Source organism: Amphibalanus amphitrite, unplaced genomic scaffold, assembly GCF_019059575.1.
Source record: "Amphibalanus amphitrite isolate SeventyFive unplaced genomic scaffold, NRLGWU_Aamphi_draft 000358F_arrow, whole genome shotgun sequence".
NCBI classification, from domain to species: Eukaryota; Metazoa; Arthropoda; class Thecostraca; order Balanomorpha; family Balanidae; genus Amphibalanus; species Amphibalanus amphitrite.
Genome location: NW_024881852.1, coordinates 569,313 through 586,931, shown reverse-complemented (window position 1 = coordinate 586,931; position 17,619 = coordinate 569,313). Strand labels below are relative to the sequence as shown.

The 17,619-nt window shown below is 48.4% G+C and overlaps 1 protein-coding gene across 2 annotated transcripts; it reads right to left on the bottom strand.

Moving 5' to 3' along the window:
* Positions 1–285: 285 nt before the first annotated feature.
* LOC122389452 (atlastin-1-like) lies at positions 286–11,327 on the bottom strand. 2 transcript variants are annotated; one of them, XM_043381532.1, is made up of 2 exons: positions 11,110–11,327; positions 286–2,673 (listed from the first exon to the last, which is right to left on the bottom strand). In XM_043381532.1, the coding sequence occupies exons 1-2, from the start codon at positions 11,152–11,154 to the stop codon at positions 793–795; spliced, it is 1,926 nt and encodes a 641-aa protein (XP_043237467.1). In that variant the 5' UTR covers positions 11,155–11,327; the 3' UTR covers positions 286–792. The 2 variants fall into 2 exon arrangements, with proteins under 2 accessions (XP_043237467.1, XP_043237468.1); XM_043381533.1 differs by lacking the exon at positions 11,110–11,327 and adding an exon at positions 4,358–4,459.
* Between the last annotated feature and the right edge of the window lie 6,292 nt (positions 11,328–17,619).

Here is a 17,619-nt window from a genome sequence, read left to right as displayed (position 1 = left end):
GGCTCGAATCCCGCCGCCGGTTGATATTTTTGGCGCGTTGTCCCAATAAACATGCCGACGTCGGCCCCGTCGGTCCAACGACAAACGATCTCGTCAACCTCGGCAAACGACCTCGGCCCGACGTCGGCTCGACGTCGGCTGGACTTCGGCTGGACGTCGGAGCATGCGGGCATACCCGACGTCCAGCCGATGTCGGGCCGAGGTTGAACCGACGTTGGGCCGACGTTGGCATGTTTACTGGGCCGTTTACTACTTACGGTTCATTTTGAGATAAGCAATCATAAGTTGATTCAGTACCCTTTAATTGCATACAAAGTTCAAATATCACGTCAGACTTCATTCTCTCTACATATACAAACCTTCATCAAACAAATTACAGTGTACATTTTAGGTTATCTTAACGTTAAGCTGTTTGAACTGCAAAGTGTACAACATAAAAACAACGCATTGGACTAACGACTTGAAGAGTCCAGTTTGCTCGGCGAATGGTGACAGTGGTGGCAGTCAAGAAGCATCAATTTACACAGGGAAGATAAAGGCAGCCGCTATCGCCAAACAGCTCAGTGAAACGAATCAGTCCCCAGGACAAAAAAAACTAAATGAAAAAAATATCCTAAGGCTCATACTATAAAGTATCGCATCACAAGCACTTGCATCTTCGATCGCTCTGGCAGGGCTTTGATTGCTGCAACTGCGCAGAATGATTCTGTAAATCCAAATATGGTGAGCACTACTCAAATATCTGGTGCACTGCACTGCCGTGTTTTTTCCCACTGCACTGAAAGTGCCCAGTTATAAAATGGTGCACCCGGGTTTTCTTTGCTTTTTGGCATCCTCCAGTTGTTTCGTTATTGCCAGCACTTGCTCTTGGACCTCTTTCATTTCCTGCTTGTGTCGATTGGCGCTCAAGAACGACTCCAGTTCACGCTGAATATCATCTTTCATGTTCTCCAGGTAACCTTCCGCGATGCGCTCGTCGCCCTCTTTGAGCGACTCGAATAGATCCACGGCGACTTCCATCGACTTTTCGTGTCGCTTCTGAAGTTCCTCGACCGTTAGCGCAACACCATCTGTCATTGCGTTCATCATGGAAAGGTAGTTCCTTTTGGCCTGGCCCACCGCCTTCATATTCGCTTGTGCCGCCTTGTAGTTCTTTGCATCTTTTTTCACGTCATTGTGGAAGAGCATTCGGCGGAACTCATTGTCGATCTCCTGGGTAAGGGCAAACTGGCTGTCCTTTTCGATGCCTTCAAACACTTTCTGTTCTTCCTTAAACTGATCCATTGCCTTCCTCCTGGCTTCCTCGTGCGCGCTGTCCAGTTCTTTCTGAGGCACAAAGCCCACGTCTTCACCGGCGACCTCTTCCATCGCATTGATGTAGGTCATTTTGCAGGTCCCAATGAGTCCCAAGTTGTGATTTTCTGCATTGAGCCGCTCCTTTTGGCGCTTCGTGTTGTTTGCCCGCTCAGCAAACTTGTACCACTCTTCAATGTCCTTCATCAGTCTCAAACGATAGTTCTCTGACAGTTTCCAGTCGCCCATTTTCTTGCGATCGGTAAATGCCTTCATGGCCTTCTCTGAAGCTTCCTGGTGTTTCCCCAAAAGCTCGGTCTGTTCTAGTGAAGGATGATCATCACTGTGCAGGAACTCCATTTCTTTGATGTACTGCGTCTTAGCGTCTTGTGCTGCCGCCATATTGTTGGCTTCGGCGGTCGCTTGCATGATGTTCTTTGGCTTTGGCAGTTTGTCACTCTGGAACAGATTTGCGTAAGTCTCAAAGAAAGTGAACAGCTGGCCGGCTGTGACTGAGTTGCCAGCAATACTCTTCACTGTCATTTTCTCCGGTGCCAAAATCTGAGGCATCAGCTCGTTGAGCTTTTCGACAAACACAGTGTCCATCTCTGCGCTGCTGCCGGTGAAGTTGGGACTGCTAGCTACATTCTGCCCCGGGTGCGGCAACAGGAATCCCTCGATCTGGCCAAAGCACCCTCTGATGTGCGTTCGTACCTTCTCCAGCTCCTTTTTCCCAGTTGGAGTATCCAGCCACTCCTTGATCAGCTCGCTGCCACCCCCAGCACCCAGAGGAAGCTCATGAGCGTATTGCCAATCCCTGACCAGAATCAACAATTTTTGGAACGGCTTGCTGCTGGTGTCATCCAGCGCTAGTCGGCCGTACTCAGTGAAGAGCTGCAAGTGCTCCAAGTCATCGTTCTGCAAATTTCCAGTGATGTTGTAAATTTGAAGGGAACTGAGCAGCGTGCTGAGTGCAAAGACAGTTGACGACTCGTGCACGGTAGACTTGTTGTCGAAGGTCCCCTGTGTGTCCATCAGCAAAATGTTCGCCCCTGTGCCGTTTGATAGGGTCACGGGGATCGGCTTTGACCACATCAGGATGCCAGTGGTGTGTCTCCGAAATCCACTTCGCCACGGGAAGCCCCGCTGGCTCTGCTCGTGTATCCAGTTGGACTTGTCTGACGCTGTAAGGTAGCGCAGCATCATGTCCAAAAGGAAAGACTTTCCCTTGCGGAATGCCCCAGCGACTGAGATGACTACCGCTGGCTTGTCGATGATGTCGTCAGCCAAGAGGATACTCTTCAGATTTTTGGAGTCCAGCACGAAGCCTCCCTTGCCGCTGGCAGTGAGAATTTGCATCGCCTCTGGCGTAGCGTTGTTCTGAAAAGGAATTAAGCAGTTTGTCACAAAGAATAAAACAGTTTGTCACAAGGAATAAAACAGTTTGTCAATAACCTGATGTAGGTAATATTATATTACAAAGGAAACCGTGTCTTTGTATGTTGGACAGGATCTGCCGTTATGTAAAGCCGTGTTCCCACTACGACCGTTCAACATCGTAAAGTGCAACAACGGGAGCAAACGGGCGAGGTCGTTGGTCTAGCGACTTTTCTAAAAATGTAGAACACTTCCCTAGATCTAGTAAACAAGGCAAGATGGGGAAACATGGAAATGGTTCAGACAAAACCAGTTAACCCGCGAGTTGCTGGGGGGGGGGGCGTTAAACGCCCCCACTTTTTTCGCCGGACCACAGCATAAAAATGGCGCGCCGTAGGCGCGCCAAATTTTGGTTACCTGTAGGGAATTGATTGAAGTTTATTATGACAAAGTTTCAAAAAAAAAATCGGTCGGAAAATTTTTGAGATATCGAGGTTTTAGTGACGTCATGATTTCTGAGTTTTCGACCAAAAACGGCATATGTTCAAAAAATCATATAAAATGACAGAATAGACATACAGACATGCCGTAAACGCCATTAGACTGCCAATACCATGAACAATCAAATGGCTATCTTCGATTATTGATTATCGTTCCGCATTTTCCAAAATCTTGAACTGAATCTTGGCAATTTCTCGTGACTACTTCACGACCATGATACATGCATTTCTTAAATTGAGGTTTTTGAGCCAAACACGTACACATATGATAAAATGAATGTGACCATCGTGTTCTACGCCCCAAATTACCCGTAAAACATGTGTCACAGGCTGCGAATATCAGTTTTGATTTTCGGGGATATGTGCCTACCCGGTTGACCTGACCTTGACCCTGACCTATGCTTGATTGACCCCTACATGGAGCTGACACTCTTGTAGGCCTTATATAATGGATTGTGCACCGTTTTAACAGAGTTTATGACGAGAGGCGCCCATTGCGAAGTCCTAAAATCCATGCTACTGAAAGCCCGATTTCAGGTGTTTGACCTGACCTTGACCCGACCTGTGACCTCAAAATTCAATTTTAAAGTACTCATCTGAAGCGTCTCGTCGCGTTCTTTCGTTTGCCGCCTCGTGCGTTTCGCTGCGCCTATTGGTTCTCGAGTTATCGGCTGGGGGCGTTTAACGCCCCCCCCCCCAGCAAACGGTGGGTGGCGAAATACCCCAGCAACTGCCGGGTTAAGATGAAGGATGGGTCAACACTCGTTAGTCGTTATTGTATAAAAATATGGTAGGAAAATAGTTTGCGTAGGAGAAGACCTCGTGCAATTGATCGAGTGACAAAATCAGGAGACATTGTAAAATTCCAACCCCATAAAATCATGCAAGCATGAGATGTCCTGTCAGAATGCATCGGCGCCAGCATTGAGCATTTACAGCAGTGGTAGGTACACAATCTGTCAACTTGAAGAGAAATGTGTGTAGTTTTTTTTGCTTTTTATCAACGTTCAGCTTTGGATGCAGGAACCGATAACTGGGAATAATTGGCTCTTAAACATTTCATTGTGACATCCTTTGATATACCTAACGCTTTTGACAAGTTATGGCCAGTTATGGCAATGTGCACTGTGCAGCCGAATTCGCTGGCACAGGCTCAGCGATAGGTAGGTAGGTATAGGTATACCTACTAATTTAGCTGGAGAATTCAATATGAACGCAAATAGCTTGATAACTCAATAACCGAAGAAGATGTATGGACAGCATCTAATGCTTATGTAACGGAAGTTGGCACAGATTCAGCACAGATTCAGCACAGCACAGATTCGGTAGGGGGAAAAAAGGCCCCGGTAGAGGGAAACCTTTATGACCCGTTTTCCCCTAGAAATGACGTCACAAAGAGGTAAAAATGGGTATCAATCGAAAGCTCTCGTTTACCCAGACACAGTCCTGCAGGAAAATTCCAATTTTTCCCCATAGGAAAGTTTTTACGGGAAAATCAAAATTTCGGGTCAATGGGGGGTCCCCCCCGATTTCGTTCAAAATCGGCACACAGGTGCCCCACCACCAGCCGAGAAACTTTCCCCAAAACGGTCCCCGTTGCATTGACGTTTAAGGCCCTTAAAGCCCCGTAAACTCGTAAAAAATCCGTAAATTCGCCCTTGTACGGCCAAAAACGGGGCGCTAGGGTAAAAATGGGTATCAATCGAAAGCTCTCGTTTACCCAGACACAGTCCTGCAGGAAAATTTCACTTTTTCCCCATAGGAAAGTTTTTACGGGAAAATCAAAATTTCGGGTCAATGGGGGGTCCCCCCCGATTTCGTTCAAAATCGGCACACAGGTGCCCCACCACCAGCCGAGAAACTTTCCCCAAAACGGTCCCCGTTGCATTGACGTTTAAGGCCCGTAAAGCCCCCTAGACTCGTAAAATATCCGTAAAATCGCCTTTGTACGGACAAAAAAGTGGTGCTATGGTAAAAATGGGTATCAATCGAAAGCTCTCGTTTACCCAGACACAGTCCTGCAGGAAAATTCCACTTTTTTCCCATAGGAAAGTTTTTACGGGAAAATCAAAATTTTGGGTCAATGGGGGGTCCCCCCGATTTCGTTCAAAATCGGCACACAGGTGCCCCACCACCAGCCGAGAAACTTTCCCCAAAACGGTCCCCGTTGCATTGACGTTTAAGGCCCTTAAAGCCCCGTAAACTCGTAAAAAATCCGTAAATTCGCCCTTGTACGGCCAAAAACGGGGCGCTAGGGTAAAAATGGGTATCAATCGAAAGCTCTCGTTTACCCAGACACAGTCCTGCAGGAAAATTCCACTTTTTCCCCATAGGAAAGTTTTTACGGGAAAATCAAAATTTCGGGTCAATGGGGGGTCCCCCCGATTTCGTTCAAAATCGGCACACAGGTGCCCCACCACCAGCCGAGAAACTTTCCCCAAAACGGTCCCCGTTGCATTGACGTTTAAGGCCCGTAAAGCCCCCTAGACTCGTAAAATATCCGTAAAATCGCCTTTGTACGGACAAAAAAGTGGTGCTATGGTAAAAATGGGTATCAATCGAAAGCTCTCGTTTACCCAGACACAGTCCTGCAGGAAAATTCCACTTTTTTCCCATAGGAAAGTTTTTACGGGAAAATCAAAATTTTGGGTCAATGGGGGGTCCCCCCCGATTTCGTTCAAAATCGGCACACAGGTGCCCCACCACCAGCCGAGAAACTTTCCCTAAAACGGTCCCCGTTGCATTGACGTTTAAGGCCCGTAAAGCCCCCTAGACTCGTAAAATATCCGTAAAATCGCCTTTGTACGGACAAAAAAGTGGTGCTATGGTAAAAATGGGTATCAATCGAAAGCTCTCGTTTACCCAGACACAGTCCTGCAGGAAAATTCCACTTTTTCCCCATAGGAAAGATTTTACGGGAAAATCAAAATTTTGGGTCAATGGGGGGTCCCCCCGATTTCGTTCAAAGTCGGCACACAAGTGTCGATATTTTACGGATTTATTTTAAGGATTTTACGGATATTTTACGAATCTAGGGGGCTTTACGGGCCTTAAACGTCAATGCAACGGGGACCGTTTTGGGGAAAGTTTCTCGGCTGGTGGTGGGGCACCTGTGTGCCGATTTTGAACGAAATCGGGGGGACCCCCCATTGACCCGAAATTTTGATTTTCCCGTAAAAAACTTTCCTATGGGGAAAAAGTGAAATTTTCCTGCAGGACTGTGTCTGGGTAAACGAGAGCTTTCGATTGATACCCATTTTTACCCTAGCGCCCCATTTTTGGCCGTACAAGGGCGAATTTACGGATTTTTTACGAGTTTACGGGGCTTTAAGCAGGGCTGCGGAGTCGGAGTCGGAGTCGGAGTCGGAGTCGGTCGGAGTCGACAGTTGTGACCGGAGTCGGAGTCGGAGTCGGAGTCGATTTTAGAAACCCGAGCCGGAGTCGGAGTCGGAGTCACCGAAAATCTGTCGACTCCGCAGCCCTGCTAGGTCTGCGGAGTCGGAGTCGGGAGTTGGAGTCGGTCGGAGTCGACAATTCTGCCCGGAGTCGGAGTCGGAGTCGGAGCTGGTTTTTGAAAGCCGGAGTCGGAGTCGGAGTCGGAGTCGCCGAAAATCCATCGACTCCGCAGCCCTGGCTTTAAGGGCCTTAAACGTCAATGCAACGGGGACCGTTTTTGGGAAAGTTTCTCGGCTGGTGGTGGGGCACCTGTGTGCTGATTTTGAACGAAATCGGGGGGACCCCCCCATTGACCCAAAATTTTGATTTTCCCGTAAAAACTTTCCTATGGGAAAAAAGTGGAATTTTCCTGCAGGACTGTGTCTGGGTAAACGAGAGCTTTCGATTGATACCCATTTTTACCATAGCACCACTTTTTTGTCCGTACAAAGGCGATTTTACGGATATTTTACGAGTCTAGGGGGCTTTACGGGCCTTAAACGTCAATGCAACGGGGACCGTTTTGGGGAAAGTTTCTCGGCTGGTGGTGGGGCACCTGTGTGCCGATTTTGAACGAAATCGGGGGGGACCCCCCATTGACCCGAAATTTTGATTTTCCCGTAAAAACTTTCCTATGGGGAAAAAGTGAAATTTTCCTGCAGGACTGTGTCTGGGTAAACGAGAGCTTTTGATTGATACCCATTTTTACCCTAGCGCCCCGTTTTTGGCCGTACAAGGGCGAATTTACGGATTTTTTACGAGTTTACGGGGCTTTAAGGGCCTTAAACGTCAATGCAACGGGGACCGTTTTGGGGAAAGTTTCTCGGCTGGTGGTGGGGCACCTGTGTGCCGATTTTGAACGAAATCGGGGGGGACCCCCCATTGACCCAAAATTTTGATTTTCCCGTAAAAACTTTCCTATGGGGAAAAAGTGAAATTTTCCTGCAGGACTGTGTCTGGGTAAACGAGAGCTTTCGATTGATACCCATTTTTACCCTAGCGCCCCATTTTTGGCCGTACAAGGGCGAATTTACGGATTTTTTACGAGTTTACGGGGCTTTAAGCAGGGCTGCGGAGTCGGAGTCGGAGTCGGAGTCGGAGTCGGTCGGAGTCGACAGTTGTGACCGGAGTCGGAGTCGGAGTCGGAGTCGATTTTAGAAACCCGAGCCGGAGTCGGAGTCGGAGTCACCGAAAATCTGTCGACTCCGCAGCCCTGCTAGGTCTGCGGAGTCGGAGTCGGGAGTTGGAGTCGGTCGGAGTCGACAATTCTGCCCGGAGTCGGAGTCGGAGTCGGAGCTGGTTTTTGAAAGCCGGAGTCGGAGTCGGAGTCGGAGTCGCCGAAAATCCATCGACTCCGCAGCCCTGGCTTTAAGGGCCTTAAACGTCAATGCAACGGGGACCGTTTTTGGGAAAGTTTCTCGGCTGGTGGTGGGGCACCTGTGTGCTGATTTTGAACGAAATCGGGGGGACCCCCCCATTGACCCAAAATTTTGATTTTCCCGTAAAAACTTTCCTATGGGAAAAAAGTGGAATTTTCCTGCAGGACTGTGTCTGGGTAAACGAGAGCTTTCGATTGATACCCATTTTTACCATAGCACCACTTTTTTGTCCGTACAAAGGCGATTTTACGGATATTTTACGAGTCTAGGGGGCTTTACGGGCCTTAAACGTCAATGCAACGGGGACCGTTTTGGGGAAAGTTTCTCGGCTGGTGGTGGGGCACCTGTGTGCCGATTTTGAACGAAATCGGGGGGGACCCCCCATTGACCCGAAATTTTGATTTTCCCGTAAAAACTTTCCTATGGGGAAAAAGTGAAATTTTCCTGCAGGACTGTGTCTGGGTAAACGAGAGCTTTCGATTGATACCCATTTTTACCCTAGCGCCCCGTTTTTGGCCGTACAAGGGCGAATTTACGGATTTTTTACGAGTTTACGGGGCTTTAAGGGCCTTAAACGTCAATGCAACGGGGACCGTTTTGGGGAAAGTTTCTCGGCTGGTGGTGGGGCACCTGTGTGCCGATTTTGAACGAAATCGGGGGGGACCCCCCATTGACCCAAAATTTTGATTTTCCCGTAAAAACTTTCCTATGGGAAAAAAGTGGAATTTTCCTGCAGGACTGTGTCTGGGTAAACGAGAGCTTTCGATTGATACCCATTTTTACCATAGCACCACTTTTTTGTCCGTACAAAGGCGATTTTACGGATATTTTACGAGTCTAGGGGGCTTTACGGGCCTTAAACGTCAATGCAACGGGGACCGTTTTGGGGAAAGTTTCTCGGCTGGTGGTGGGGCACCTGTGTGCCGATTTTGAACGAAATCGGGGGGGACCCCCCATTGACCCGAAATTTTGATTTTCCCGTAAAAACTTTCCTATGGGGAAAAAGTGAAATTTTCCTGCAGGACGGTGTCTGGGTAAACGAGAGCTTTCGATTGATACCCATTTTTACCCTAGCGCCCCGTTTTTGGCCGTACAAGGGCGAATTTACGGATTTTTTACGAGTTTACGGGGCTTTAAGGGCCTTAAACGTCAATGCAACGGGGACCGTTTTGGGGAAAGTTTCTCGGCTGGTGGTGGGGCACCTGTGTGCCGATTTTGAACGAAATCGGGGGGGACCCCCCCATTGACCCGAAATTTTGATTTTCCCGTAAAAACTTTCCTATGGGGAAAAAGTGGAATTTTCCTGCAGGACTGTGTCTGGGTAAACGAGAGCTTTCGATTGATACCCATTTTTACCTCTTTGTGACGTCATTTCTAGGGGAAAACGGGTCATAAAGGTTTCCCTCTACCGGGGCCTTTTTCCCCTACCGAATCTGTGCTGTGCTGAATCTGTGCTGAATCTGTGCCAACTTCCGTTACATCTAATGCTTTCAATTTACGGACAAGCTTGCTAACGCTTGCACAAAGTCTGAAGCTTTTCAATTGTGGGAATGAGCTAATCAAACATAACGATATAAAAAAATACAAAATGCTCTGAAAAACACATAGCTATGCACAGCCATCGACATAACCCGCACTTTCGCTTCAAACTCCGTTGGGAAGGCAGTACCTAGGCCTAGAGAACTGCTCATTTTCGGTGTTGCCATCAGCTCATTCTATTGGTGAGTTTATGAATTATAAACACTATTACAATTGCCCCGTGGCCCGTGTGACCCCGCTCTCCCGTACCTAGTGTGCCGTGAAATAGGGCCCTGGTCTTTATGAATGATTGAACTTCTGTGCCAGAACTTATCAGACTTCGTTTGATAGGCATCGCACTTATATTTGTATAACCTTGGAGCTGGAATGTCACACACCGATGTAAATCGTAACCCCTCGCCACACATGCCCTCTTCTACGGCACGCTACCAGCGCATAGGTGCTTGCGCTTTCGACTGCTATGGAAACAAACCCTCGCCCGTAAACGGCGATCTGCCACCTTCGCCCATGCAGGGGGGGGGGTTGGTGCGACCCCCCCCTTGGCGTTTGAAAACGGAGCGTCGTAGAGCTTAGCGGAAAAGACCAACGGATTGCTCTCGCCGAGATCTCGCGATTGGTGGTATATTTTTTGGTCCTGGGTCAACATTTGACCTACTTTTGACCGGTCAAAGGTCAAATTTTCGGAAAAATAGACTTTTTTTCAACTTTCCGCGGCGATTGCGGCAAAACGGTGGGAGATATCGACTTGAAACCTTCACTATCGTGTTCCTTGATCAATTCTCTATCGTTTGGTATGTATTTCGTTTCCCTAGCTCTAAAAATGGCGCGTTGGGAGCGCCGGAAGTCGGCAAGGTCACAGTCGGCGGCAGAAATTCGAAAAATCAAAATTTAAATTTTTGAAATCTGATTGTATTTTTGGATTTGGGAGGTCCATTTGCTCCCTATAGAAGCTAATATTGCTGCATATTCCCATTGAGCTGACAAGAATTAGCAAAATAGTGGTTCGGGCGCTTTTCAAAAATAGTACCAGACGCTGTTCCTCTTGTGACGTCATAGCTCCGTGACCTGACCTAACCCGGTCAAGTTTCTTATACCATATGATAGCCAATACTTGCCCCAACATGCATGGGAAGTTTCATCACGATCCATCAACCGATGTCCGTACCACCGGCAGGAAACCTCGGGCGTTGGCACTCAGTTTGTGAAAATCCGGCCGGAGGCTGTTCCCTTTGTGACGTCATAACTCCGTGACCTGACATGACCCGGTCAAATTTTTTTTATCAAAAGATGCGCAAGGCTTGCCCCATAAGGTACCCAAAATTTGGCGGCGCTGCGCGCCGCCGTTTTTACACTATTTCCGAAAAACCTCAGGGGGGGGTTGCACCAACCCCCCCCCTACATGGGCGAGGGTTAACTGGGTGGGACACTGGGACGCTCACAGGGAAGTTTGCTTATGTTTCGATGGAACCCGAAAGCGCTAGTAGCACTAGTAGCCCCTGTAGCGTGCCGTGAAACAGGGCCAATGCTTCGCTTTCAGCCCTGGCGCACTATTCACATGTCTGTGCCCGCAGTGCCCTCCTGCTCACCTGCACCGTAGCGTTATCGGGCGGTGTACCGCCGTGCTGCGCCATCCTGCAGTGCACCGGTGCGTCAGAACCGCCGTCGCTCCTCTCGGTCGGATGTCCCGGCGTGAAGTGCGGGCGGTGCTCGCGGCCGGCAGTCGGCCGACGCCAGACGCGACTATCGCGCCAGACGTGAGTCAGCGCGGGGATCCCTGGACCTCCCCCCAGGAATAACAAAGCCACAGTGGGCGCTTTGTGGGTGACGACGGGGATTCACCATGCTGCTGATGTCAGACGCTGATTCTGAATCCCCGATGGATAAACATAGGATCCCTGGGGGTAGTCTCAGTTGTTGGTTTTTTACCGATTACGTGTAACTATGGACTGGGACCGCTAACGTATGAATAGGTATGTACATTCTGTTTAGGTATTTCACCTCGTACGTATCTCTAGGTTGTTCTTCAGTACAATGTTGCTACACGCTAGTCGCGACACGTGATACTTATGCTTCTTTGAATGGCTTATGTCCGCTGTTGTCATTCCTGCATTGCTGATGTCCCAACCCACGACCTGTCTGTGAACTGCTCCGGTCTGTCAAGAATAGTTAAAGGGACCCTCCCACCTTCAAAAAAGTTTATGAATTGGCATGAAAGTGATGTCGCTCGGTTCAGAAAGAGCGAAAACGAATATCTACCAAATTTCACCGAAAAAAATTCACCGGTTTTCAAGATATTAGACTTTTACTTTTGTTTACTTTTATTGGGATCTCCGCTGTTTCTAGCGACTTTATTTTAGAAGTGCGGCGTTTGCGGCAGATGTTGCGCGCAAATAGCATATACCACCGCGTGCTACAAAACGTTTTAGTCAAACATTTAAAAATCGTTAGATATTTGCGCTGACGTCACACATTCAGAGGGGTATTCCTAAGCATTAGCCCCTCTGAATCAAAATGCTGCAATTTTGAAATTCAATATTTCCGATTTAAGGCATTTCTCGATGTTGTGAGTGCCGAAACCGGTAATTGTGAGCCAGGGACCCCATTTTGGCTATCTCAACTCAAATCTAATGTTAAGGTGGGAGGGTCCCTTTAACATGTTCTTATGCAGGCATCTGCGGTTTGTTTGTTCCGTTATCAGTCACTTATCCCTTCCTGCTGATGCTCGTTTCTCATTTCTAAACTGTTGCTGGTCTCTGGCCGTCTCTGAACTGCTGATGACCAGCGCGCATCTCCAATTGATGCTGCACACTGCTTGTCCTAAGGCGTGCACTCTGACGTAACCTCTCAATGTTATGTTTTGGTTCGTTTCAAGTGAAAGAGCACACAATTAATGGGAAACGCGATTTATTTACTGCGATACGTTCAGGCCGAAAAAATGTCCGAGAAGATAACAAGTATGGCGAGCGCCGCGCCTAGTCGCCCGCGCCAGCTCTGCCGCTCGGCGCGCAGTCAGCTGGCGGCGGCAGAGGCGCTCACAGGCATGTAGCCGGGGCGGCCAGCGGTGGCGGCGGCAGGGGCGCGCGCAGGCGCGGCCAGCAGCCGTGCGGGGGTTGGACCATAACACAACACCTCCCCCTCAGCCCCCGACTCTGACACTCCGGCCGTCGTGCCCGTCCCGGTCCCGGCGGAGGGCTCTCTGTACAGCAGCCTCTCCAAACGCTCCAGGCGCTTGTCGGCCTCGGCGGCTCTCTCCGTCTGCCTCTCCAGCAGCGCCGTCAGTTCTTGAATCAAAATTTTCTTCATCGCGCTGTAAGCTGCTCAGTCACGTAATTACAAAACCGACCGCGCCATGTTATGTTTTGGTTCGTTTCGAGTGAAAGAGCACACAATCAATGGAAAACGCGATTTATTATACTGCGATACGTTCAGGCCGAAAGAGTGTCCAAAAGATAACAAGTATGGCGAGCGCCGCGCCTAGTCGCCCGCGCCAGTCATGCCGCTCCGCGCGCACCGTCAGCTGGCGGCGGCAGAGGCGCTCACAGGCACGAAGCCGGGGCGGCCAGCGGTGGCGGCGGCAGGGGCGCGCGCAGGCGCGGCCAGCAGCCGTGCGGGGGTCGGACCATAATACAACACTCAATTCCTGTCGTCCGTTGTCTTCGTTTCTGCAGTTTTGACGTCACACTTCGGACATTCAAATGCCAATGTTAGCTAGCGTGAAAACAGCGTTCTGACGTTCGCTAGCGCCAGGATTGAAGACTGCAAAGAAGAGTCGTCATCCATTATGGACCCTGGGAGGCACCCCCCCCCCCCGGACACCCCAGAACATGCCTACTTTACATCCGATCCAATACATGTCGCGGGACCCGCTCATGACTTATTCAAAGGTCAAGGGCATCCTAACATCTGGATACGGGCCTCCTACTTGTTACAGGATTCTGATACATTTGTAAGTCGCATTGCCTTTCTTCCATTGCTTGATTCCGGAACCGGACTGGACAGAGGAGAACAAAGACACCTTATCGGGAAGACGGGGCATGCGCGGCGCGCGCTATCGTTGCTCGCCTGCCGTCATACAGGGTGGGGAAGAAATATTTACCCATTAGGTATAGTCGACTACAGAATGATGTTCCACTCCTCAGAAGCTATCAGTTGACCGGAGCGCTAAGTTGTGCTGTTTATCACGCGTGTCGATTGTGTCGACTGTTTATCCTGTTTATCAAGCGTGTCGATTGTGAGCATTGGGAAAAAGTTATAATTTGTGAACTCAGCTCGTGTGATGCGGCACAGCCTACCACACCAGGCAAATACTTGCCTGTGAAAAGTGGAACATCATTCTGCAGTCGACTATACAAGACCGTCATACGTTCTAATTTTATGGTGTATTTCAGTGTTACTATTTGAAAAAGCAATGCCCATAGTGCCGCCAATTGGATGTTAAGAACAACACTTAACCCGGCACCGCCTGGGCTATTTGCGTACCCACGACAGCCTGGGGGGGGGGGGCGGATGGATCCGACCCCCCCCCCCTGTTATCTCGAGAACAAATGGTCGCATCGAGCCCCGCGAGGGGGTGTTCGAAAGGTCTCTACGAGACCTTCCCAAAGCACTCTTAAGATTTTAAGATTGAGGTCAACTTTCGGGTCAAGGTCAGGTAAAAGGTCAAATTCTGGGGTTTTGCATGATTAGGCTTACGGACAGCGGAATCGACAGCTGCTGCTCGAAACTCACCAAAAATGACCTCAAAGACCTAGTGAAGGTAGGTACCATGTGCGTATAGGGGTCATAATAAGTATGGGTCAAGGTCAGGTCAGGTCACGAAAGGTCACGGTTTTCACTTTCTGCTACATGGGCGTGCGACACATGTTTTATGGCTTATTTTTCATGCCGAATCCGATGGTAATGGTTATATGTGACCCCAAGTCACTGTGCTGGTGATAAGTGTGCATTGAAAGCATAAAAAATCGTTTATACAATACATTACTAAACGAGGGCTAAGAAAAAAGGTCAATTTTTCAACTTTTTATTTTTGACATAAAAATGCATTTTTATAGACGAGCTTTGTCCCAGGAATCTAGTGGTGCCATTTGTTTTCACATGCGATGTTCAGAAGTGCTTCTAATTCACGAAAATGCGTATGACGTCACCATGCCCTATGCATGTTGGAGCTATTTTTTACAATTTGGGGGTCACAAATCAAGATAGAAAGATGAAATTTGGGACATCTAATTTTCTAATAGAGCTCTATAACATATATTCCGGTTTTTTGGAAATTTTTAAAAAATTTTGGATTTTATTAGCTGTTTTCCAAAAAATAGTTTTTTGAATTTTTAGGGGTAAAAAAAGCATTTTATGGAAAAACCGAGATAGCCATTTTAAAGAAATCGTTGAGCTGCGTCTATCCATGTCCTTAATTTGCAATTTGCTTTAAACCCTTATTTTTGGCGATTTTTTAAACATTTACCACTTTTTGACTGAAAACGCCATGTAGTTACATCACTAAAATCGATATATCTAAAAAAATGGATTTTTATAAATTGCACAGGATACGTCAAATTGATGGGGGAGAAGGTATGCCAAGTTTCAAGTCGATAGCGTAAGCAGTTCATAAATTATTCAAGAAAAATGGAGGGGGAGGGGTCGGATCCGATCCCCCCCCCCAGGCGGTCGCGGGTTAATAGGAAAGGGCCCCTAGCGTCAGGTATGGTTGCGTAAAAATCCCCTGAAGCTTAAGAAATAACGCTGACCTACACTTAGAAATCAATAAAAATAAGGCAGACAAGGCATAGAACACATTTTATATTTCACGCGCATCCTCAAAGAATGATAGTGCAAGGACAAACAGCTGATTAACATACAGTTGAGGCTCGCGAAAAGATGTCCATATAAATTTCGGTCATTTGGTGAGGCTGATCCGGAAATTCATCACGGGTAAAACGTCGTCTGTGCCAGTCGACTGCGGTGGAAGCGGAAAGGATCGCCGCTGGGATGGGAGCGCCAGCGTTGGTCCAACGAACCGCGCGACCGGGCACGGTATGGCGGAGTGGACTGACGACTGCGACTGGACGACGCTCTGCTAGCAGGCCGTCGGACTGGCGAGTGTGACACGCTCCGAGACGAGCGCGACTGACAGACCAGCCGCTGACCACGCCAGCAGTTGGGGCTCAGGGCCATCCCGGCCGGCACAATGGACTTGCCCGTCAGACCGCGGCACCCACCGCGCTTTTGACAGCCACCACAGCATCCTGTCTTGATAAGAAGACCTCGGGGTTTCTTGGTAAGCCAATTGAGCGAGTATATGAAGATAAGAAAGTAGACAAAGGCATAAACAGTCCAACTGTACGCGGTACTTGATATGTTGTAGTTATAACTGCTGTGATGCGGATAACCAGGATGGTTGCTGCACATGCACATTTTGCAATATTTTTACCTGTGTGCCTGCATACTTCGACACCAAATTTAGACGCCATGTTAAGCGTGCTAAAGACTATTTCAAGTGTTCACAAAGACCTAGAGAGGTACTCCACGTGACCAGATGTTGACGGCACGTCTGCGCAAAGTAAAAAATACATCACTCCATGGAAATGCGTAAGTAGACTGGCCTTGTGACAGCGGATAATGTTCACGGATAAAACGTTGTGCGGGAGAGTCGGCCACAGCGGCGCAAGCGTGGTCTCATCGCCGAGTAGCAGCCGAGCGAGGCGCGTGAGTGCGATCGGAACGGGGCCGGACCGGGCCGTCGGCAAGGTGACACGCTACGGCCGCGGCACGCCGAAGGGAGACGGCGTGCCCCGCCACAGCCGGGACTCAGCGCCATGCCCAAGGACCTTGACGAACCGGCGCAGCTTCTGCAGCCACCGCAGCACTTGGGCTTGATAAACCAGTTGATCATGTACATCAAGATGAGAAGATAAATGAAGGCCTGGACTGCACAACCATTTAAACTTGATATTCCATAGCCACTGTACCATGAGTACCTTGGGGTACCGGTACACATGCACATATTAATCGCTTAACAGGAGAGTTAACATAATACCTCTGCTAACAGAATTTTCGAAATTACGAAAACCAATAATGTGAGCGTTACATTTAGAATATTTTCACGTTAAATACGAATAATTTACGTAAATGTTTCATTATCATCACTTCAAATTTTCAGGGATTATTGCATTTGCTAGAATTTTTCGAGTCTACCTTGAGTAACTTGAGTTGAGTCTACCTGGATCAAACATCGTCTTGCTTAAAACAAATCGTCAATCAGCTCACGAGAATATTATGTTGAGGTACGTCTCCTTTAAAATCCATGTAAAAGGGACCGATATTGTTCATCTATGTGCCAACTGTACAGAAAACGACCGATCATGTATGATTACATGGCTTTTAAGACCATAAATCTTAAGCATCTAAGAGTCAATTGTGCACTCTGTGTGCATTGCAAATGTGCTGACCACCGCCCAACGTAACGCCCACTTCTTTGTAGTCGTCGGCTGTTAAAAAATAAATCAAATTAAGCGTTGTCAAATCGTTTTAAATGCCCTTATGATTGTTAGAAGTTGCTTGTTATCATCGCAGCTGAGTTGTCTATTTAGGTACAAATTAATGTCCAACACAATTACTTTGTAAAAAATGTTTTAGTGTAATCAGTGCACTGGCGGTCGCAGCCGCCAGCAAAAGGGGGGGGGGGACAAAGTCACACTCGCGAGACATAACATTTATCCGTCACCGGGGGGGGGGGATGGGCTAGGTTTTTAGGTGTGTAGCAGAATCTACGCTCCGAAACGCCGCGTATTGGCATTAGGTACTTATGCTACATCCATGTCATTCATGCGTAAAATTTTCGAACTCAGTTTAATGTAAATCACCAGTTCCATTTACCGTCCCACGGTGTGCCCACCGGTCGGGCCGCTGCACCATGGCGACGGATCGGCGCGGTCAGCGGTGGTCGGGCACTGGAAGGTCGGGATTCATGACCTTACCACTATAAAACAATTGAGAGGAAAAGTGCAAATACCTCTTGCTTTGAACAAGCATGAGCATGAACAAGCTGTACCCAGAGAGCATTTTCAGACGATGACATTACTCATATAGTTGTGTGGCGG